Below are 24,643 nucleotides of genomic sequence, written 5' to 3' on the forward strand. Positions count from 1 at the left end.
TTAAATTTTTTTCAAAATTTTAATTTTAATTGTAAAAATGAATTGTGGCCATGACCAATTAAGTATCAAAAAAATTATAACACAAATGAAATTCATCCAATTTTGTTGTTACCAATAAATAATGATAATAAAATAATCGATGAGAATAAACCTGTATAATCAATATATTCGAATTAGTAATCAATATATCATTTGAACGAGTACAGTATGAACTAATTAATATTTCCTCTTTAATATATAAATATTAAATGTGATGATATATACTTTGGATTAAGTAAATCAATTATATCAATGTATTGAATGAATCAATGTAGCAAAATCGATAATCAATACATCAATTTATGCATTGTATTAATTTCAAATATTAAATGTTAAAAAAAATTGTAACACAAATGATGAATCATTTATTCTCGACAATTATGCTTTTTCGTTTCTTTTTTGAACAGCTCAGCATTGATATGCAATCATTGAAGTAAAATAAATATTCTTAAACGGAAAAGAAAGAATTAATCAAATTTAAAAAAAAAAAAAATTCCACATCTTTTATATATTTTAATTAATTTTATTGCTATCGTTTGGTAGTATAAAACAGTAGCATTTGATATGATTTATTAACAACCAATTAATTAATTAATTAATTAACTAATTCAAATTTTTTTGCTATCTAAATAAAATGTTTGTATCATTTCTTTTTCTTTTTTTTATTCGTAATCATAATCAAAATTTGAAATTATTGTATTTAAAATTCAAATATTACATACACATCTATAAAGAGAGAGAGGAAAGAGTGAGAAAGAGAAAGGTAAGAGGGAGGGAGAGAAGAAAGGAAATGAAAGCATAGGAAAACGTAAAAAAAAAAAGAATTATTAAGTATTATCAATAATATTTGCTTAATGATTAAATAATTCTTCATGATTTTGCATAATTTCAGCATTTCCTGGTTGATTAATAAATTGAATTCCATTTTGATGTCTGTTATGATGAAAATATTCAATTCTTTCTCTATTCATTAAATTTTGTTGCATTCGTATAGCCTAAAAATAATTCTTTCAAAAATTATCTTTTTCTCCCATCCTTTTATTTTCTTTTTTTTTTTTTTTTATTCTTCTAACAAATTATTAAAAAAAAAAAATTATTTGAAATATTTTATTACTCGAAATATAATCATAAAATGTTTTTTTTTTTAATAAAATTAAAAAGTTTCCAGATATATATGTATGTTATGATCATTAAACATAAATGTTTAAAACATATCACTGATAATTGATAACAAATATGCTACCATGTATAATCGTTGATAACATATTCGTTAGTTGATTAAATGGTAATGAAAATTATCTTTTTTTTGGTTCCTAGATTTTTTTTATCTTTCTTTTAAAGTATAATTTATATTATTTAATTATAATTAGTATTTTCTATAATATTTTTATTAATTCATATATTTTTTAAACAAACAATTTTGCATTATTAAATTATTTACCTGTCTTTTGATAATTAATTAATTAATTACCTGCTCTTCAATAATAATATAATGTTGATAATAAATTAATTGTGCAACAATAATTGCAAGTAGTAAAGCATAAACATTAGCAATTAGTAATGCACTAGCCCAAATGCATCGTTTCCATACTTCCATTTCAAGCAAATTATCAGAAATTTGTTGCACATCAATTATAACATCAATAAGCCAATATAAAATATACGAGGACTAAAATTTAATTTAAACAAATTTCCTTCTCTTTTCGTTTATTTTTAGTTTTTTTTCCTCTTTTTTCAAATTATAAAATTTGGCTCTTTTTTCCTTCCGCCTCATTATCACTTTTTTAAATTTCTACCATTATTCAATCTTTCACAATTCTTTTTTGACGTGATGTGACTTCTCGTTCCTCAAAAATTTTGCTATCGCTTTACTATCTCTATTTATTATCATTATTAATTATTATTGTCTATTGTTATTGCTATTTATTATCATTATTTGTATTATTGTTATTGTTGTTATTATTTGTTTTATCACTTATAATTTAGCAGGCTTTACTATAGAATCTCAGTCTGACTGTTGAATAATTTATTAATCATGCCTATAACATACTATTTTTCTTAAATTTCGATCTACAAAAAAAGAGCAAATTCATCTGAAATCCATCAGTGCTTATTAATAATAATAATAGTAATAATAATAATAATAATAATAATAATAATAATAATAATAATAATAATAATAATAATAATAAATATTTCCTTAATTAATGACTAACATTTTTCGTTTTAAACATGCTTAAACCATATTTAATACTTAATTTTAATTTAAACTTACAATAGTAAATGCTATTGGTAAAGCAAGCATAAAGCTTGGAAATAGTGTTCGCATTGCATAAGTTGGAAAAAGCCATTCTAAATCAGCATGAATTAATGCAAAAAGCGCCGATAATGGCGCAAAACCATATAGCAATAATTCTGATAGACCCCAAATTAACTGCAATCATTTTTTTTTTCGAAAAAAAAAAATAATTAAATTTGATTAAATGAAAAAAAGTTTAATAAATTCTTGATATTTATTACTTTAAACGATAACCAATTTAATTAATTAAACAAAAAAAAGAGAAGTATTTCATTTTTTTATTCACTCAACGATATACATTGCATTTAAGACTTAATAATGACTAAATAATGTTTTAACTAAATTAGTTTGATTAAAATTATTTTGAATTTAAGATTATTTGCCTATTCCATTATTAGCTAAATTAAAATGTGAATAATGTATTTATCAGATATCATCAAATTAATTGCAAAAAAAAGGAAAAAAATGTAGTGTAATGAAAAATTTTAAGTTAAAAAATTTATTTTTTGCAAATGCTATCTTTATTTTCTGCTTTTTATCAGATAATGAATTGTCCTTAGAAATATTAAATTTTAAATTTGTTCTATAATTCTATTATAAACATATTCATATTTTACCTGTACTGTTATACACAGGTAAAAATTGAAAAGGTTATACGAATAAGCATTAATTTTTTTATGCTAATTAAAATTTTAATAAATTACTCCAGTAGTTTGTTCTTCATACAATCGACATGAAATGCATTGATCTATGATCATCAATTGATTGATATGATCGTATAATCGTTTAATTCCTATCATCGAATATAAAATAAAGATAGCATAACCAGCCGTCTACAATGTTTGAAAAGAGGATACTGAAATGGAAAAAAAAATTGAAATTTAATAAAATTTTGAAAAACATTTTTCCATTCCATTTTACCGTCTTTTCCTCAAAATAAATAAATAAATAAATAATCACACAAATTTATTATTCCTTTAACAAAAAAAAGAGAGAAAAGCCTGAAAAAATTAAATTTAAGAAAATCAAAAAAAAAAAAAAGAAAAAGGAAGAAACCTTAAGATAAGCCTTATAACAGAAATAACTTGGCTCGTTTATATCATTTTCATCCTCTGATGCTTCTCGATTCATCGTTACGCTGAATTAATTCTCTGCTAAGTCGATAATAATTTTCTTTGTTTTTTTCTAATTTTTAAAATTCAAAAAAAAGAAATATTTTGAATATATTTAAAAAATTTTTTTGTCTTAGAACTTTTAAAAAGTTTGTTGCAAAAAAAAAAAAAAGTGAAAAATTCCGCTAGTAATTACCATTTAATAGGATATAATAGGTGTCAAAAAATTTTTTTATGACAAAAAATTTTTATGCAGATAATTTTTAATTAAATTAATAATATCTAATTATTAATTTCACATCAGGAATTTGGAAATTTTACCACTTGACAAAAATATGAGTAATAACTAATATAAAATTTGGAAACCGTAAGTTAGCTAACGGGAGGGGAAATAGTTTGAAAATAAGAAAATCGAACTTTTTAAATCAACCGAACAAAATTATTTCAAATGTTAGGTATGAAATGATTCCAAAATAATGTTTTTCAAATTTTAATTTTATTTTTATTATTAACTATTGTGGTAAATATTTAAATTTGAACTGATAATCAGCTAATATTCAAATACTCAATTAGCATTTCAATTCTTGGCACTAAAAAAAAAAAAACACTTGTTATGATGTTATCAATTAATAGTGACATTTTTTTTAAAATTAAATTGAATGCAACATAAAAATTAGCTTAAGCTAAATTTAATTTAATATTATTTCTTTTGCTTTATATAATTTAATGCGAATTAATTTTGGTATAACTTAATTCAGTTAATTCAGTTCAGTATGTCTGAATATTAGATCTATTTTAATTGATTTCAATTTATTTCAATTTGACAAGATTTGTTCAATTTATTTTATTTTGTTTCGTCTAAATAAATTTCAACTCATTTTATGTTTAAATGAAAATATTATAATCACAAAAATAATAGATTCGTTTGAAAAAGTAAAATAGTATGATAATAAAGTTTCATTTAAAAATGGATAAGGATCGAATATTTAATTTTATGAGACAAAAGTAAGTGATTTGTTATTTTTAAATGATTTGACTAAAATGAATGATTTGTTCCTTTTGGTTAATTAATTTATATAAGAATTCATTTCAACACATTTTAATTAAATTAATTAATAATAAAATTTATTTTGTATTGGAAGATAGCTATTTTGTACTAATAAAATGTGTTGTTTGACAACTTTTTGTCATAAATTTATCCGTTATATAATTTTGATTATGAAGGAATTTAAAATTTTTCAATTTACGATTTCAAAATTTTTAAAAAATATTGCATGCAAAATGATTTGAATTCATCACATAATCCTTAACAATTGCTAATTGATTGCTAACATTTATTTTTTAAATAATTAAAGTTTCAACATAACATATTGCTTAATTAATTATTTACTATTTCATGCATTATTATTTTCCACTTTAATTCAAAACATTTCAGTGAATAAATCAGATCACAATATCAATGACAAGGTAAACATCTATCTAAAACATTGGCTTTAAATGAAATTTTTAAAGCATTTAAATGAATTTCTTTAAATGAAATTCTTTTTTCGATATACGAAATGAAATTTTTAAAAAATGAATTTGTAACAAATGCAAATTTGAAATTTCAACTTAACATATCGCTTAATTAATCACTTAATTGTTAGTTGATAAAAGAAAAAAAAAAAATCATGTTGAATTTCTTTAAAGAGAAATTCATTTCGTATATCGAAAAAAGAATAAATTTTCTAATGATTATAATGCCTTGTTTTTTTTTTTTCATTTGAAGAAAAAAAAACAATTTGGAATTAATTTAAAATTGGAATTAAAATATTTAATTTAATATTTATTTAATTTATCTATTTATCATCAACTTAATTTATCATATATATTATATATATTCAAAAAAATATTTAATTTATCATCAATTTATCATCATTGTAGGCATAGTTGAATATTTGTTTAAAAAATATCCCTAAGATCTTCTTCTGTAGTTAGTTCATTCTTTTCATTAACTAAATATTTCTAATAAACATAATTGATAATCAATAATTGATAAACTTTAATTAATAAACGATAAGGGAAATTTGATACAAAACATTAACATAAATTAAATATAGAAATAATCCATTCATTATTTTCAGCAAACTTATAAATCATTCATCTTAGATCATTCGGACTCTGGAAAAATTGATTGAAAATTGTTCCAAAGAATAGAAAAAAACTTTGAAATTATTATCAAACTTTAAATTATCAAACTTTTATTACTTTTATTATCAAACTTATTGTCAAATATTATCAAATTATCAACTATTATCAATTATTATCAAAAATTATTACCAAATTATCAAACTTTTATTACTTTTTATATAATTCATTTATGCATGATATAATACATTGATAAAATCCACGGTAAAGCACTCTCAATCTCTGTTTCAACTGTAATCACATACTAATTTGATATTTTCTCACTCTCTAACATTACGCTTTCTCAAAAGTTCCTACACACGTCTCGCGTCTCCTCAAATTACACGTTCACTCTATTCATGATTCATTTTAAATTGTTGTCGCAAATTTTTTCATGTTTTATGAAATTAAAAAAAAAAATTCACAAAATTTTTCGATTATAATGTTTTAGGTTTTATTTTTTGGTCAAAAATATCTAACATTTATTTTTAGTTTCTCTTTTATTTTTTATGAAATTTTCTTGAATATCTTAGAAAATGAAATTGATTGAAATTTCATTTAATTTTAGCAGAAATTCAAAATGCTTAATGAAAGAATCAATCCAGAAAAATGTTTGATAACTAACTTTAAAATTAATTTTTTTGTTTTTTTGCAACAAGAAATGTTTAATTCGTTCCAGATATGGTTTGTGTATTAATATGAATGTAGCATCCACTTCTACATAATTCCGAAATTTTATGGCAGCTCATCGAAAATTCACTTTTGAAAATCCAGAAGATAGCTACTGGAATTCTAATGATTTCACTGATTCCCCATTTGATAACTTATCGACTGCGAATGCGGTAATTAATTACTTAATTAACTAATATTTTCATTAACATAATTAAATTGAATAATTTTCAAGTAAACCATTTCACTAATTGAAAGTGAGGAAAAAAATTCTACATTAATATTTATTTTGTTTAATTTGTCAATGTTTATTTTGTTCTTATATCATCTGTAATTTCAATGAAATATTTTTCATTCATATAGTATTATTTGTAATACTGTTAACAACTATTGATAGAATTATAATAGCATCTTTGTTTTTTTTGTTTTTTTTTTTTTTTTCGATTTAATATTAAAATGTGCGATTAATTATATATTGCAAAATTTTTATTAATTCAACTTTTTGATAGGCTGCTGCTCGAGCAGCTGTAGATGATTTATTCGAGTGTAAATTTCGTTTTGATAGCGATGATGGATGGTCGAATGCTGGAAGTGAATCACCATCGATTGGAGAAATCCAAACCAAGCAAAATTTAAGGTTTAGATTCCATTTTATATGGATAAAATTTTGAAATAATTATGTCATCTTGTAATTACTTCTGTTCAAATTATAGAATCTAAAAATTTCACCTCACCATTCATGACTTCTTAAATTTACAATCAAATGCTCGAGAGGATGATTTTTTATGCAGAAAATCTCTTTTCTTAATGCTTTTTAAGTTTGGAAATCTCAAATTTATAATTCTAGAAATGGAAGTACCGATGCACTGAAAACAGTCCTTGAAACTTCGAGACCAGGTCGTTCACTCGTACAGTTTAATCAGGTAAACATTTAAAATCTTTATTTTTCCTATTATTTATACCATTAGATCAACCAATAGTTAATAGCTATTTGGTTGTAAAATACTGCTATGTAATTCCTTGCATTCATATTGAAAAGAGTAACTCATTGCGTATATTTTTATTTAGATTTAAGATTAAAGGTATATTTTTAGGATCAAATATTTGGTCAGAAAACTCCTTTAAAATATTGTCCTGTTTCCTGTGATTATGCTTCTTCATTCATTTCTGATGGTAGTGCTGAATCATTTTCGAGTAATGCAACTACACAGTTGGACTACTCTAGACTGAAAAGTGAACACAGGAAATTGCAAAAGCATTTGGAGGTTGTTTATTTTCAATTTATTATTTCTTCATAGATTTAATTTTTAGTTTTTTGTTTTCAATTTTTTCATAGATTTCATTTTAATGTTTTGATATTTTTCATTTAAGATATGATTTAATGGTTAGCATTATGAGCTCATCTTTTGAGATTTCCTTTATTACGATATATATAAGATCGTTTTTATTGAGTTCTTTACATGACTTTTTTTTTGTTTTACCATTTCATAATCATCTGTGACGTTATCTTACATCATTTATAAATGTATTCCAAATAATATTCTCTAATGATTTATTTAATTTTCCAGATAGTTGTTTAAAGCTTGCTTTTTTTAGCAAGTAAGATTAGAACGTTATCGTGCAGCTGATCCTGAACATACAATTCGAAGATTGCTACGAAATGATTCGGTTTCATTAGACTTGTATCGAAGTAAGAAAGAGAAGTTAGATTTATTGGAAGCTGCTTTGGAATCCTATGATGGAAATGTCATCATTGCTGTAAGTATTTGAATTTAATTTCTCTTGTTAAACAAAAATCATATTTATTTGCATATTTCATCTCCATTATTGCATGTGAGGAAATTTAGGTGTTACTACTCTCCACCTACAATTCTTCATCATATCATTTCAATTTATTGTCGTTTTTTGTTTCTTTATTTATCCAGAGTTTCAGCTTTGATTGGTAAGATAAATTTTTAGGATTGCACATTTTATAAACTGATACTTATAGCTTGCTCATTTTTGAATTATTTCTCGATGTTCATTTACTTTTTAAATTTGTGTATTTGTTAAAATTAAAGTGTTTATTCATTTTAAAATATCAATTTATATATTTCTTTCAGGCTAATATCAAAAAGATTTGTTTTTAGATCTTTTTGTAAATTTGACAACCTGTTTAGCTTATGGCCATTGTTGTATACTTGTGATAAATCGCTGCATGCTTTTTCTTACTTGTTACTTTAACCATTTGTAGATTTTGCTTATAAATTTATGTTCAGGTTGTATTAGCTTTGGAAAGATCTCTTAAAACTTCGATATTTTTGGATATCCTAAAACAAAAGCCAGTTGCTGCTCATCATTATGTGTCTTATTTGAAAGATATGAAGAATTATGATCAACTAACTTCAACATTATCGTAATTTTTTATTTCATTTGCTATTGCTTGATAAGTAATAAATCGTACGAGATATTTGCGTTTAGTTTTAATTTTCATTATGCTATGATGTGAGTTTCATAGAGTCTAAAATTTTTATTGTCTATGTCGATGTAAAAGCGTTATGTAAAACATGGAATTGTCAAAATTAACAAGCACTTTATTTCTAGTTAGATGACAGCATTTAAAAATATCTTTTCATAATGATTCATCTTAAAGAAATTAAGGTGAATCATTATGAAAAAGAAATGAGAACAAAGAAAGAGTGAATGTTTTAATATTTCTTTCCATGATATGTTATTAAAAATCAAATAGTGGTATAATTTTATCATCCAAAAAGAAAAAAGTAATTCTTTTCAGAGCTTTAAATCGTACAGAAGAAGTTGCACTTGTATTATATTCGGTGGCATGTAAAAAGCCACCAAATGAGCGAATTGTATATTTGAAAAAATGTTTAAATTCATGTACTGCTGTTCCATCACTTCAAGCTTTTTCAAAATCTGTAAATGAATATATTGATCTTCTGGAACGACAAATTATAATTGAAGTAAGAAATTTTATAGTAATTTTAAATTGAATATCCTTTTTCATAATTGATTCTTCGATTTTGCAAATACTATGGCTATTTAGGATGCTGATGAAGCACTTATCAAAGATGGGAAAAACAAAATCTTCCAACAATATCCCAAAACAACTACTTTAATTGGACGACCAGTTTTGACAACGCTATATTATTCTTGTCTGTATCATTTTGATCTTCCCGTGGTACTTTAATTTTTGATAAAATCAAGCTTCAGTAAATTAAATTTTAAAAGTCACAACAATGCCAATTACTACTGACTGATTCATTGAAAAATGATAGAATAAGTGGAAGTTGATGTCGCAACTCTCATATGTCATCTGTAGCGATATGTGAAACATTCAGCAATGATATTATATTACTTAAATTAGCTTTAAGTAAAGTCAAAAAAAGAAACTTTTGGAAAAACTTATGTTACTCATGGCGTTATATTCATTTAGTGAACACAGTAATTAAGAGACTGTAGTAACCTATGAAGTGAAAATATTGCCGCACATATTTTTAAAATAAGCCATGTTGAAAAATTGGCCTATGCTCTTGGCCATTATAATTTAAGAAACGATTGTCATTTTGAAGAATTATTTGGAATTAAATGTAATCAGTGGAAATTACTATGTAGAATGAGCGAGTGAGATAGGGAAGAAGTTTAGATTTTGTTCAAATTATATTTCCTTTCACTTAATGAAAGATTTAGGTACAGTTAGTAATATGTTTTCATTAACAATATGGAAATTCCTACAAACAACTAGCAAAACAAATTCAATAATAATAATAATAAATTCGATAAATTAAATAATAACTAATTAAAGGTGTATTTTGCAGAATGCTTATGCTAGCCCATTATCCATCAAAGAATTCTTCAATATGACTGAAAAGCAATATGCATGGATGGCAATATCAGCGTTAACACGTTTGAAAAGGTTTAAATAATTTTTGTAATTATGATTTGTTGATTGATAAACATCAAAACGATTCTATTATAATTGTTACTAATACTTATGTAAGCTGAATATGATAATTTGTTTGAATTAAATCTATATATAATTGATTATTTTATTATTAAAAATATTCAAAGTAATATATCTTATTTCTCACTGTAATACGGTATGATATACATTTGAAATTAATAATAAAAATTTGTTTTTTTTTTTCTTAATCTAATAATGTGAAGAGAATATAAAACTGAGAAATATTAGATAGGAAATATTATAGCATTTGCATAAAGTAAGTGCTATAAACATTCTAGATGGAATGATATCGAACGAGTGCTAATGAGTAAAAAATTATTGGGTGGTGTTAAAATTCAATGTCCTTTTGCTTGGCGCCATTTATTTACTATAATTTCAAGTGATGAGCAACAGCCACCAAAAGAAGTATGAAAGCATTCCCGTTTATATTTCTTTTTTTTTCTTTTTTTCATTATACAAAAAACTTTGTAGCAATATGAATTACTTGATTATGTGAAATATGAATTTATTAGGTTTTATTTTCCTTCTAATGAGATAAAATTGAATTTAGTTTTGGAAAAATATAGTTTGCGAAAATAAAAAAACTACGAACTTATAAAGAATTTACTAAAAAATGAATTGAAATTTAAGATATGATTAATTATCTTTAAAATTTTTTCATCTAAATTTCTTTTGTTTGTAGATTTTGTGTAAGTTTTTGCGTGCTATTCCGGATATAAACGAACGTCAGTATCTTGCGAATCAATTTCCGGAAGCATCTGAAGTAATAATTGAATGTATGGTAGCGCAAAAAGATCGAATTGCACTGAATGAATTTCTAGCCAGGCTAACACCACATACTGTTGAATTTTATAAAGCACTCAACGCTTTGAATAATGCTGTATGTATTGTATTTATTTAATTTACTTCAAGTTTTTTTTTTTAAATTCATATTTATATGTATAATTTATTTTGTTTATATAAGTGGATAAATTTTTACCGATTATATTAATGTAGAATTATAATATTTTAAGCTTATGATTGCATTTAATAGTCTTTTCAAAGTTTTAATTCAATCTTATTTTAGACAAATAGATGGAAAAATTAAATAAGTGATTTGATCGAGAAGGGCAAATGGCAAATTTGATGAAGTTGTTGTGCCGGTGAAAGTTTATTTTTGCTGTGAAATGTTACCGTTCTCTTTTTTTCTCTCTTAGAAATGATATTATTGGACTGATAATGCTGTGATTTAAACTTTTTTTTGAGATATTCGCTGTGATACGTTAATTTTCCTTCGAAACTTCTGAATGTTACTTAAATTATTAGATATATGTGATTTCTTTTCTGGATTGTGAAATTGTATGTTGAATCTGAATAGATTTTTTCGAACGAATTTTTAATGAATTTTAGATTTTGTAATAATAGTTGGTTGCTCATTAATATAATATTGCCATTTCTTTTTTTTTTTTTCTGTAATATTGAACAGTTACTTATATATTTTGATTCTTTTCAACAGTTATTTTGTTTTTATTTTTTGTTTTTTTTGTTTTTTTGAAATTAACTGTGATATGGTTTTATTCCACTGATATTAAACTGTTTGATGAATTAATGTTAGTGAAATTATTATAATTCTAATGCCTAGTATAACTGATAGTTGTTTATTTATGTTCAATCATTCTCTTTGTTGAGTCGGATATTTATCAAAATTTATAGAAATATGATTGTTTATCGAATTTCAGCGAAGCAATAATCTGTAATTGTAACAATTAAATGTATTTATGCTCAGTTTTAATAACATTACAAATCAAATTAAATAAAATTTTATTCAAATTATCTTATACGAACAATGGATAATGCAATTCCTAAGATTAATTATTATTGTGACCTTATGTGACATTTGATGGTCTTCGTGATCTTTTGATATAAATGTATAAAATATATATATATAGTTAAGATATGATAATAAATAATTACGATAAGAAGATTTGCTAATATTCGAAAAATTCTAGGCAAATTATGTCATCAAAATTTTATCATTTCAAAAAAAAAAAAAAAAAATTCCCTTGTTTTAATTTGAAAATATCAAAGTCAGAAACAAAAAAAAAAGGCTAAATAAATTCTTTTTTTTTCTTTCTTGTATAGAAATAATTTTTCTTTTCATCTTTTTTGCTGAGCTATTTTAGATTTAATTATATTTCACATTACAGATATAATATGTTGTAAAGTGAAAAATATAAAATATGAATTATAACATTTATTCATTTATAAAATTTGATATCAATTAAAATTTAATAAAAAGAAAATACACTCAGAACGATTAATTCTATTTTCTATTGTATATTTATTGATCAAAATTATCACATAAATTTGCATATGTAAAGTGAGAAGTAATTGTAAATGTTTATTAATGCTATAATCAGTTAGTCATTTTTCAACTTATCTCGAAAGCGGTTTATTCTTCTTTTCTTTTTTCTTGCAATTTTATTAAAACATTTTTATATAATTTATGATTTTTTCCTAATTTAAAATTTTTTAGAAAAAAAAACTTTTATTTTTTAAATTTTTTATTATGTACATATGTATATTTTTTTTAAAAATTTGTCATTAGATTTATTTAAAATATTCATTTTTTCAATTTTTAATTGATAATAAATAATTAGAAACAAAAAAGAAAAAACTCTGATAATTATTTTCTATAGAAATATTTCCATTATATTTCGCTTTAAATTTTTTATTTTTAAATCCTAAATTCTTTTGTTTTTTTTTTTTTAATTTTTTGAGTTTTCTTTTTTAATTTGATTTGATAAAAAAAAAAAAAAAAAAAAAAATTAGTAAGATTAATAGTTATTGAATATTTGCGATAATAAAAAAATGTACCTTAAAATTGCGCAATGATAGTTTATTTAATAATAAAAATAAAATATAATAAATTTAACAAAATGAGAAATTAATTTGAGTTTAATTGTTGCTATTATTAGATATCACTTAAAGAGAAATAAAAGAAAAAAAGAAGTTAGTAAGAGATTTAAAATTTTTCTACAATAAATATTACATCTTCAATCATTTAATAAACCTTGATAACTTTTATTTAAAAAGCAATTTCAATTTTATTATTGATTATCAATTTAATGAAGAATCTTTTTCAACAATTTTTAATAATAAATTCTATTTAATGAGTAATTTCAATCTTATTATTGATTTTTATCAATTTAATGAAGAATCTATGATGCATAATTTCTTCGAATAGTTAATTTTATTATTATTACTATTATTAAATTATTGTTATTTGAGAAAGAATATAAAAGTATATATGTAGATATAAAAATAAGAACATTAAAGATAAAAAAAACAGTAACCACAATAAGCATCGATCAATTTTTGCGCAAAAAAATGGCATTCGAAAAACGATCAATCAATGAGAAAAATTTGCTTTTTTTTTTTTTGATAAAAATATCATTTTAAAATTTATCTTTTGTAAAAAAATTTTAACTTGAATTAATTGATTGATCAGTTATTTTATAAATATTAATCTGAATTAATAAATTGGTCGATCTTTTTATTCAATTTCAATTTAAATTGGTAGTAATTGAAGAATTAAGTATAATGCTTTTATGGGAGGAATATTTTAAAGATTTCAAGCAATTGAATAAATTGCATTAAATTGGTGTAAACCTTGAAAAAATAATTAGCAAATAATTAAATTAGTAATGAATGAAAATTATTTGAATTACATGGAAATAATTTAATGTTTAATTATTGGGAAATTTAATAAATGCTAAAAAAAAGAAATGAGATAATATTGATTTAGGATGAGTAGATTGTATAATATTACAGATAAAAAGTATAAATTTTGATTGATTAGGTACGTATAATTTTCACGTTTTTTTACGTTAATACTAATTATGCATTCACTTATTATAGTATGATTAAATATATCAAAATTTTTGAAAATTATATTTGTAATATTTTCTTTAGTAAAGCGACTAGACATATTTTAAAGTTTGAGAGAGTGAAAAAGACGTGGCTATGAATAAAAATAACTTATCAATTTTGATATGAATCAAGATGTTAAGATCTAGAATAAATTTCACTAAGTAATAAATTAAATAACTAAATAAGTAAGTTAAATTAAATAACACGTACGTACTTTATGTAAACATGTTCTGTAATCACGTCTAGCAGTTTGATAACTGTTATCTTTATCTTCAAATATGATATCAGTAACAGAATAAAAACAATGAAAAAAAAAAAGAAACCGTGATCAAGGTAAACATTTCTAAAATTAGGCAAATGCAATTACACGCAACACGACGTAGCTACACGTAATGAAACTGGGTAGACGTGATTTCAAACAAAAAATAGGAGATGTGATTACAAACAGTAAATTTATATGTATTCAAATTATTGCAAAAATAAAGTGTAAACTTTGAAAAAAAAAATCTTTTAGGAAGGAACAAAAAAAGAAAAAAAAAACGTAACCTCTACTCGTATTTTCTTTTATTGAAGTAAACAGTACAAAATGTGTGTAATTGTAAACATTACTTAACTCATTTACATTTTATATAAACTATTAATGTAATTTTAAGTTTTCATTTATACCTATAAATAAGACATAAGTATATATTAATGATTAAGTGTATATTATTAATACGTAAGTGTATATTAGCATGTTAATATATTTATGTGTATATTAATACGTAAGTGTATATTATCACGTTAATATATTTACGTATATATTAGTACGTAAGTGTATATTATCACGTTAATATATTTACGTATATATTAGTACGTAAGTGTATATTATCACGTTAATATATTTACGTATATATTAGTACGTAAGTGTATATTATCACGTTAATATATTTACGTATATATTAGTACGTAAGTGTATATTATCACGTTAATATATTTACGTATATATTAGTACGTAAGTGTATATTATCACGTTAATATATTTACGTATATATTAGTACGTAAGTGTATATTATCACGTTAATATATTTACGTATATATTAGTACGTAAGTGTATATTATCACGTTAATATATTTACGTATATATTAGTACGTAAGTGTATATTATCACGTTAATATATTTACGTATATATTAGTACGTAAGTGTATATTATCACGTTAATATATTTACGTATATATTAGTACGTAAGTGTATATTATCACGTTAATATATCTACGTATATATTAGTACGTAAGTGTATATTATCACGTTAATATATCTACGTATATATTAGTACGTAAGTGTATATTATCACGTTAATATATTTACGTATATATTAGTACGTAAGTGTATATTATCACGTTAATATATTTACGTATTTATTAGTACGTAAGTGTATATTAGCACGTAAATTTGAAAAGAATTTGAATTGGTTGATAGAAAGCAGAAAGCATTGGAAAGTATTGGAGGAAGGGACGAAGAGCTATGAGCGAACCAAATTATTGTTTGTTGCCTGTAAAGCAGTTCAACGCGCTGTGCGCTGCTCTTCCTATTTTAGCATATCCGCGTGTTCTTTTTTTTTTTTCCTTTTTTGGATTTTATTTTTTGGATCTTTTTTTTAGTCTTTTTTTTCTGAGAGTTTTTTATTTTATTTTTTGTTGAATTTAATTCTTTGGGAGTAGTTTATGTCTGTTCGCATAATTTATCATTTACAATAATAATTGCTGCATGTACTCTAAGTATTATTATTACTATTATTATTGTTATTAATATTATTATTAATATCATTACATTATTATTATTAATTATCATTATTATATTATTGTTATTATTATTATTAGATAAGACAGAATTAATTCTTCAATTGTTTATGTAAAAAAAAAAAAGGAGAAAACGAAGTAATAGTCTTAAATTCCTTTATTAGTAATTTTTACCAAATGATATTCTAGAAAAAAAAAAAAAAGAAAAATTATCAAATTGTTTTTCTTATATATTTCTTTCATTTTTTATTTCGTTTACTTTTTGTTACATATATGTTTCTTTCTTTCATTTTTTTTTTCAAATGAAAAAATTTGCATAATTATAAGATTTTTATGTAACATTCGAAAAAGCTTATGAATGAGTTACTATGATTGATGTTGTTTTTTTCTTTTCTTTTTTCGAAGATTTATTGTTTTGTATGAAAGATTTTTCAAGTTTTTATTTAATTAATTTCTTTTTCCTCAGCAAAAATTATTTATGAAAAGATTTTTCTTTTTTTTTTTTTTTTTTTGGAAAAAAATAATTTAATAACTTTTCTTGGAAAAAGGTTATTAAATTTGCATATGTCTTAAAACGATCAATCTTTGAAGAATTTTGAATAAACATTGTATTAAAATTTCCTGTAATTCTTTCTTTCTCAGATTTATAAAATCTTTTAGACAGATCTTTTTTAATACTAATTTTGCTATTATTCAGTTTTACTAATTTTGACTTTCTCCAATAACTATTTTTTCTTCGTTTTTTTTTTTTCCTCTAGAATTTATGAAATTTTAAAAATTTTAAAATGAATAACTTTATTCACATTACTGTTAATATATTATTTTTTTACGGTAATATTATCATCAAAATTGTATAAATTAAAATTTAAATTAGTAGAAATTTAAATAAATGAAAAGCATTAATAAAACTCACTGTTATCAATAATGAAAAATAATAATAAATAAGATAAATTCAACTGTATCAATTAATTGTCATATATCGCTAACTTGATGATAAAGTTTCTATTAGAAGATTTCAATATACATTTTACAAAATTATTATTATATAATATTACTATTATTATTATTTATTATTATTGCAACAAATGATTTGTGTTATCTTTTTTTAATAAAATTTTTACACTTTTTTTTTGAAAAAAACTTTGTTGCATCAAAGTAACAATCATATCATCAATTCATTTACTTTATTTAATTTATTCTTAATAATTAATATGTTAAATTTGATATGAAATTTGGCCAAACTTTCAACTTTTCCTATTTTCATACTAATATATTATTGCTATAAATGTTTGAAATGATTTTTTTCTTTTTATTTTTTAAATTTTTGAAAAATTTTGCAGTAGTTTTGATGGGTTCATCGAAGCGAGCAAATTCGATCAATTCTATCAAGGATATAAATCGTAAACCGGGTTGTCCGATACCATTATCATCCGGTTGCTTACGTGGTTTGTTTATCATATTTCATTAATTTATTACTTTTGTTTAAGTAGAATTTATATTATTTACTTCTTTTAGTTAAATAATTTTATAGTATTTACTCCTTTTTTTTCTTAACCTTTTTTGTTAATTGATAATGGAATATTTATCGCTTGAAAGGATAAAAATTATGTTAGCTTTATTTGGTTTATTTACTTATTTATTTATTTGCTAAGTAAATTTGTGATGTATATTTCTTAAAAAAGTTGTCAAAATTTTTTACTAATTAAGCCTAGATTTAAATAAATGAGTATATCATAATTTTTTATCATTTTCTTCTAATTTTAGTTTTTATCCTTTAATCTTTTAACTTTTTTCTGTTTGAATTTATTAGTAATCTAGAAAGAGAGAGAGAGAAAGATTTTTTAAATTAATTTCAGGATTTCCTTTGCCATCTTCATTGGAGGAAGGTATTAAAATGAAATGCAGTAATGAACAATGTATATATCAAGATCAGTTGATGCATTTGGAATGTTTTCATGCCTTAGAGGATAATCTTGTCAAAATTATGAGTAATATAGGTGAGATATGATAGTTATCAAATGAAGTATTATTATTTGAAAAGCTGAAACAATAATAAAAATTATTATTTGAAAAATTGAAACAATAATAAAAACTATTGTATGAAAAGTTAAAATTTAAAAACAATAATAGATTAATTTGTTGAGATTACTATTATTCTTTTTTTTTTTTTTTTTTTTTCTGAGATGGAGCATTTTTTTTTGTTTTTTTGTTTTAAAAAATTTTCAGGATCAGCTCGTGGTTGGACTGATGCACAAAGACGATCTAATTTATGGGAAAAGAAAGGTTTATCATTAATTCAACGAAAATGTCGCTGTATTTGTGGTTTAGGACTTATGCGACTTGATCAAACAGCGATATTTTTAGGTTGAGTAAAAATTTTCGAATTTTAATTTTGATAAAAATTATTGGTCAGATAATTTGCATATGAATCTTTTATATATATATATGTAAATTTATATATTTTCACTAAATGCATCTTTTATTGTACCATCAAAATTATTACTAAAAAGGAAAACAAAAACTCTTCATTTCATGACTATACCATTTTATCATTTTTCATTTTACATTTGAGAAATACATCAAATCGGATTCTGCGAAATAAAATTTAGATTTAGTTTTAAAATTAGTTCACAGTTTATTTATCTCTTTTTTTTTTTTTTTTTGCTCTGAATCTATTTTTTATGATAAAGTTTTTACAAACATAAATATTAATTACGAACATATCATAAGAGCTGATTAATTAGGATATATGTCATCAGTAAATAATTATAAATGATAATAATTTCTTTTAAAAAATATATATGCATTTCTGGTTATAATTTATGGATACAATAAATAATGCATTATTGATAAAATATAAAAACATTTTATTGATACATTTTAATGATGAATCAAAAAATTTTCAATTATTTGCTTAAAAAAAAAAATTAAATTAATGTTTATTATAATTTATAGCAAATCGAAATGCAACTCAATTAATGACAACAACGCCAAAAAATAAAAAAGGAAGAAAAAATCTTCCAAAATTAAATTTTGGTTCAACAAATGCAGCAACAGTTCAAAATGATAAAATTCGTACCAAAACTGGGATGTTAGTATCTATTAAAGTTTTATAAAGAAAATGCTAAAAAAGAAAAAAAAAAGCAAAAACAAAAAAGACAAAATATATAAACAAATAATAACAAATTGAAATAGAAATAAACAAAATAAACAATAACAAATTGCTGAAATAGAAATAATTTTTTAATTAAATATGTAATAATTTTTAAATGAAATAAATAACTTTTTTTAGGAGAAAATAATTTTGTATTATTTTTAATAAGTTATAAAAGTATAAAATAAAAAAAGTTCTTAGTGTTTTTTGCTTTTTTCTTCTTTTTAATATAATAGTATTAAAATTATATTTTATTGTAATAAATTTATTCTTTTAAAAAATAAGAAATCGTTTTATTCTTTTTAGCAAGAAACGTAACATTTCATTTCGTTCAACATCACCAAGTAATGGCTTTATTTCAGTATCATCATCATTATCAAAATATAATAATGATAACGAGGTTTGTTATTTTGTTTTATTTCATATCGGAAAAAAGAAAAAGAAAACATATCAAAATAAATAAAATCTCTCCTTCGATGTTTTTTTTTTTTTTTTTCCAACAAATAACTTTATTATTATTTTAAACATTTAATTTTAGATCTTTTTTTGTTTTTGTTTTACTATGATTTAAAGCTTTTTTTTAGTTGTTTTATTTATTTATAAAATTAAAAAAAAATTTTTTTCCATCTGATATTTTTTTCTAACAATTGTTAATTTATTGTCACATTTTATTTCATTTTATTTTTTCTTTCTTTCTCTTTCTCTTTCTCTCTCTCTCTCTCTACAAATGTATATATTTTGTTACATTAGCATCGATCAACATCAATTCATAAGTCGAAATGTGATCCAGAAATAAGAAATACAAAAAGTGAATACGGTAGGTTCATTGTGTTTTTATCATTATTATAAGTAATTTAATGATAAGAAGAAAAAATTGATAAGAAGTCGAATTTTGAAATAAATTGTAAAATGAGAATTTTTAAATTATAAATTACATTTTCAATTACAAATTGAATACATTTCTATCTAATTCACCAGAATTTATAGCTTAATTTCTTTTTTATTTTTGTTTTTGTTTTCTTTTTTTCTAATCAATGATGAAAAAAAAAAGAATTCTTTATTTATAATTGTTAAGTACTAATGACAAATTGTTCATTAATTTTTATAAATTTTTAATTTTAAAGACTTATTATATACATATGACCTAATATTTCTATATTTTTGGTATAAAAGTTTTCTTTTTTTGTTGAAAAAAAAGAAACGAAAAGTATTTTAAATATTTTTAGAGCTATCCTATTTTTATTGTTTATTATTTATTTATTTTATTTTATTTTTTTAAAGGATATACAGGAACGAAACCGGTTGTTACAGAAAGAAAATCATTTATTTCGAAAAAATTCAATGGAAAAATTTCATATGCAGAAATTACAGTAATGAAGCAGACGAATAATGATTTTGTATTCAGTCAAAGTCAAGTAAATTTTAATATTTCTTATTTTTTTTTTTGCTTTTACACTATTCGTTCTTTTTTCTTATTTTAAATATTAATTTTTTTATGCTAATTTTAAAATTAAAAAAATAAAATTTCCATTTAAAATTTGCTGAATAATCTTTTACTCAAAATTTTATGAAATGTTTTTTTATAAAATAAAAAGAAAAAAACTAAAAAATTATGAAATGATACCATGGAAAAAAGCAATCTATAATGAAAACATAAATTTACAATTGAAAAACAAATAAAAATAATTTTTTGAAATTTATTTTTATTACTAAATTGCTGATTGATTTATCAATATAAATTGTTTAATTTATAAATTCTGAGTTTGATGAAATATTATTTCCTACAACACTTATGATTTATAAAATAACAAATATTTTGTGAAATTTCTCTTTTTCAGCGGAAATATTTATTTTATTTGTTTGTTTGTTTGTTTTTCAGTTTCCTAAAGCTGAAGATATCGATGAAAATGGCATACGAACATTACGTGAACCATTTACTGATTTACAACAAATACAAAAATTTAATACTTTACAAACTCGTCCACAACTTAATTCAGTGGATATTTCAACAAATACTTCAACCATTTCTCTACCATTTGAGGAGTTACAAAATTCGGTAAGCTATCAATTAAGAATTAAAGAATTAAAATTTAAAAAATGATAATAATAGCAAGAAAAAAAGAAGAGAAAAGAAAAAACATTTTGTAAAATTATGAAAATTTTTACAATATAATTCAAAATATGTATTAAATTATATTTTAATGATAATTTAAAAAGAAAAGAAACTGCAATAATACTTATTGTATATGAATATTTGTAGTATTATATTTTGCATTATTTTGTAATATATTTCCTAGAAAACTTAATAAAAAAAATAATTTTTCTTTTCTTTCATTCTACTGGTAAACATAATTAATTTAATCAAAATAAATAATGATAAGATGATTAGTTTAAAAATTTTTAGAGTAATAAGTTTAAGTAAATTTCAGCTTCATTGTTCTCTCAGTAGTGATGATACATTTGAATCCAAGAGTTATTATCATACCGATACGGATTTCTTTAGTTTGTTCTCTGTTTTTTTGTCAAGAAAAAAAAAAGAATTTAATATTTTATGATTAATTTTTTTTTTATTTACTTTTACTAAAACTTTTCAAAACTTTAAAAGAAAAAAGAATTTTTCATTTTTTGTTTTTTAATCTTTCTTTGCAGTTAATCTAGCTGATTTATCGATGATATTACCATCACCACCTGAAACACCACCATATGGACCACTTTCATTTACAGATGATAATCAATTGTTAACACAAAAAGTACTATTTAAAATTTTAATTTCAGTTTCATATAAAAAGTACTGTTAAAAATTTAACTTTCATTTTCATATAAAAAGTACTTTTGAAAGTTTTAATTTCCTTATAAATGTTTAATTTTTCATATTATTTACATCCATTTTAACTATTACTATTATTTTTATCACTCAATTTCTCTCCCACTTTTTGCTGGTTTGTTTTTTTTTTTTTTTTTTTTTTAAATAAAAAATTACAAATTCCAAAAGAAAAAAAAGATCCAATAAAATTATAGTTCCATGAATTGAAAATATAGAAATGTAATTTATACTGATTATTAACTGAATAATTAATATTGATTAATCTATTGCAAATGATTTTTTTTTGTTAATTTAATCATTACTCATTTAACAATTTTATTGAAATAAATAAAAAGTTTTAAACTTTTCTAGGAAATTATATGAAAAAATTATATTTCAGAATGATATTCAACAAGATGTTAATAATGAATCGATTGGTTATTACAGTCTTTTTTCTGGTTATTCATTTTGTCTTGGAGAAATTTTAATTGCAGAAAAATATCTTCCAGGATTGCTGTAAATATCTTTTGAAAATAAAAATTTATTGTAAAACATTTGACTAATTTTTTAATTACAGCATTTTAATTTTTACTATACAAATAAACAAATAAACAAAAAGATACAATCATACATGCATATACATTTAAAAAAAAATAAATTCTAAAATATAAATTTTAAAATAAAATTAATTTAATATTCCTAATTTGTCAGTAATTTGAGTTTTAAAGAAACAAGAAAAGAGAAAAAAAAAAGATTGCTGATAAATATACTAGCTAATTTGATTAATATACTCATTTGAAACAACTGAAATCATTTTGTTGTTTAATTAAATCTAAAATGAAGAAGAAGAGTTATGATCTTATTTATAGATTTTGTTTTAATCAATTAATTATTTAATCAAACTTACATTCTTAATTCGTAAAATTTACTTCCATTTTTTTTTTACTATTATGCAAAATCAAATATAGTTTTAAGTGTATATCCCTTGTATTTCATTTAAATTACATCATTTAAGTTTTTTCTGTTTTATTATTATGTTCATCCTGATTTCATGTGAATTTATTTATTTATTTATTTTTGTTTTTATGACAATTAAAAATTTCATTTCTTACCTTGTAAAATACCTCTTTTATTTATTTTTTGCCTCAGTAATTGTAGTTTAATGCATAATTTCTTTTTCTCTTAATTTTTTTTTTCTGCAATTTTATCTCTTTTATTTTTCTCCCTGATTTTTATTTATTTTTTTAATTTATTTCTTCTGCGTGATTTTGTTTATTTATTTATTTTATCCCTGATTTTATTTACAGTTTGTTTTGTTTAATAATTTTGCTTGTAGCAACAATAATGAAAACAATAATGATAATGATAATAATAATAGTGTGGTAATAATAGCAACAATAATGATGATAGCAGTAGTGATAATACTAATGTTAATTATATTGATAATAATAGTAATAATAATGTTAACAATAATCCGACAGTAATAATAATGATAACAATATTATGTAGTAATAACAATGGTGATAACGACAATAATGATAATAGGAAAGGTGATAATAATAATGGATTTACAGTGATAAGGATAATAATAATGATAATGATGATAATGGTATAGAAGTGATAATGGCAATAATAATAGGACGAGGAAGGGAAAGAAATCATAAGAGGGAAAGAGGGAGGAGAGAAAGAGATCGTAAGAGGTAAAGAGGGAGGGAGCGAAAGAGAGAGGGCAGGATAAGAGAGTAATTATAATTAAAGTTATAATGATAATAATAATAACAGTACGAGTAGTAATAATCATGATAAGTAATAATTATAATTAGTCATTTAAAAAGGATATTTAGAATTTTAGAAAAAGTTTTACTCTCGAAATGTAAACAATTATTTCGACTGATGTTATGAAAAAAAAAATCATGATAGTTTTTCATTATAATAAATACATATTCATGATTTGTTTTTTTTTCATTAATGATTTGATGCTATAAAATTGTTAGCATGAAAATAAAGTTTGTTGTTATAAATATGTCATGAAAAATCATTGTTGACAATTATACTGATAAAGCGATAAAATTAATTCCGGTTTTCCGGAGTCAAAATGAACTATTAAGCAAGTATTGACCATAATTTCTATTAATATATGCAAATTTTGAGAGCAATGTTGTAATAGTTATAGGTTACATTTTTTAATTTTTTCACATGGAAAATCATTAGCAGTTATAATAGATAATTTTAAGGGATTAATTTAAAAAAAAATTAAAAAAATATAATTTAAAAAAATAATATAATTTGAAATTTTCATATGAATCACAAAAAAAAAAAAAAAAAAAAAAAAAATCGTAAATAAAAAATTATAAATGTTTCAGAAAAAAATAGAACTAAAACAGAATTTAAGAAAAAAATGAAAGAGAAATCATAAATTTTATAGGAATTCAAAATAATTTTTTTTTTTTTTTTGGGGGGGGAAGATAATCATGATTATCCCGTTACATTGTTATTATCTCTTACAATAATTATCAATCACGATATTCCAACATTTTAACTTTATTTGTATCACAAATTAAAGTATTTCAAAATTTCAGTATTAATATTTGAAGATCTAATTTTGATTAAAATTTGTTAATGAAGTATTTGAAAAATGATATAAATATGTCATATAAAAGTTTTGTATAACTTTTTAAAATTTACTTACTTCTGTTTATTTTTCAGCTAAAAAAATACTTCGCAAATGGTTTCAAAATTTAACTTTTTG

At 21.7% G+C, this 24,643-nt stretch overlaps 3 protein-coding genes across 3 annotated transcripts; 2 read left to right on the forward strand and 1 right to left on the reverse strand.

The window, feature by feature from the left end:
* Nucleotides 1-890: 890 nt before the first annotated feature.
* Nucleotides 891-3,469, reverse strand: Bm10498 (Uncharacterized protein; the record flags this gene model as incomplete). The annotated part of the gene is made up of 5 exons (XM_043082223.1): nt 891-1,034; nt 1,511-1,708; nt 2,315-2,473; nt 3,043-3,171; nt 3,395-3,469. The coding sequence occupies 5 exons, from the start codon at nt 3,467-3,469 to the stop codon at nt 891-893; spliced, it is 705 nt and encodes a 234-aa protein (XP_042938157.1).
* A 2,884-nt stretch (nt 3,470-6,353) lies between these two features.
* Nucleotides 6,354-11,333, forward strand: Bma-spe-39 (Uncharacterized protein; the record flags this gene model as incomplete). Its single annotated transcript, XM_043082224.1, has 12 exons — nt 6,354-6,458; nt 6,795-6,922; nt 7,133-7,208; nt 7,380-7,550; nt 7,882-8,043; nt 8,544-8,680; nt 9,059-9,245; nt 9,329-9,463; nt 10,101-10,198; nt 10,525-10,651; nt 10,929-11,126; nt 11,313-11,333. The coding sequence occupies 12 exons, from the start codon at nt 6,354-6,356 to the stop codon at nt 11,331-11,333; spliced, it is 1,545 nt and encodes a 514-aa protein (XP_042938158.1).
* A 5,952-nt stretch (nt 11,334-17,285) lies between these two features.
* Bm1562 (Uncharacterized protein) lies at nt 17,286-21,889 on the forward strand (the record flags this gene model as incomplete). Its single annotated transcript, XM_043082225.1, has 10 exons — nt 17,286-17,382; nt 17,794-17,934; nt 18,164-18,301; nt 18,893-19,028; nt 19,398-19,491; nt 19,842-19,908; nt 20,373-20,506; nt 20,971-21,147; nt 21,521-21,593; nt 21,741-21,889. The coding sequence occupies 10 exons, from the start codon at nt 17,286-17,288 to the stop codon at nt 21,887-21,889; spliced, it is 1,206 nt and encodes a 401-aa protein (XP_042938159.1).
* Between the last annotated feature and the right edge of the window lie 2,754 nt (nt 21,890-24,643).

The sequence above is a fragment of the Brugia malayi genome (assembly GCF_000002995.4).
Source record: "Brugia malayi strain FR3 genome assembly, contig: Bm_v4_Chr4_scaffold_001, whole genome shotgun sequence".
In the NCBI taxonomy this organism is placed as follows: Eukaryota; Metazoa; Nematoda; class Chromadorea; order Rhabditida; family Onchocercidae; genus Brugia; species Brugia malayi.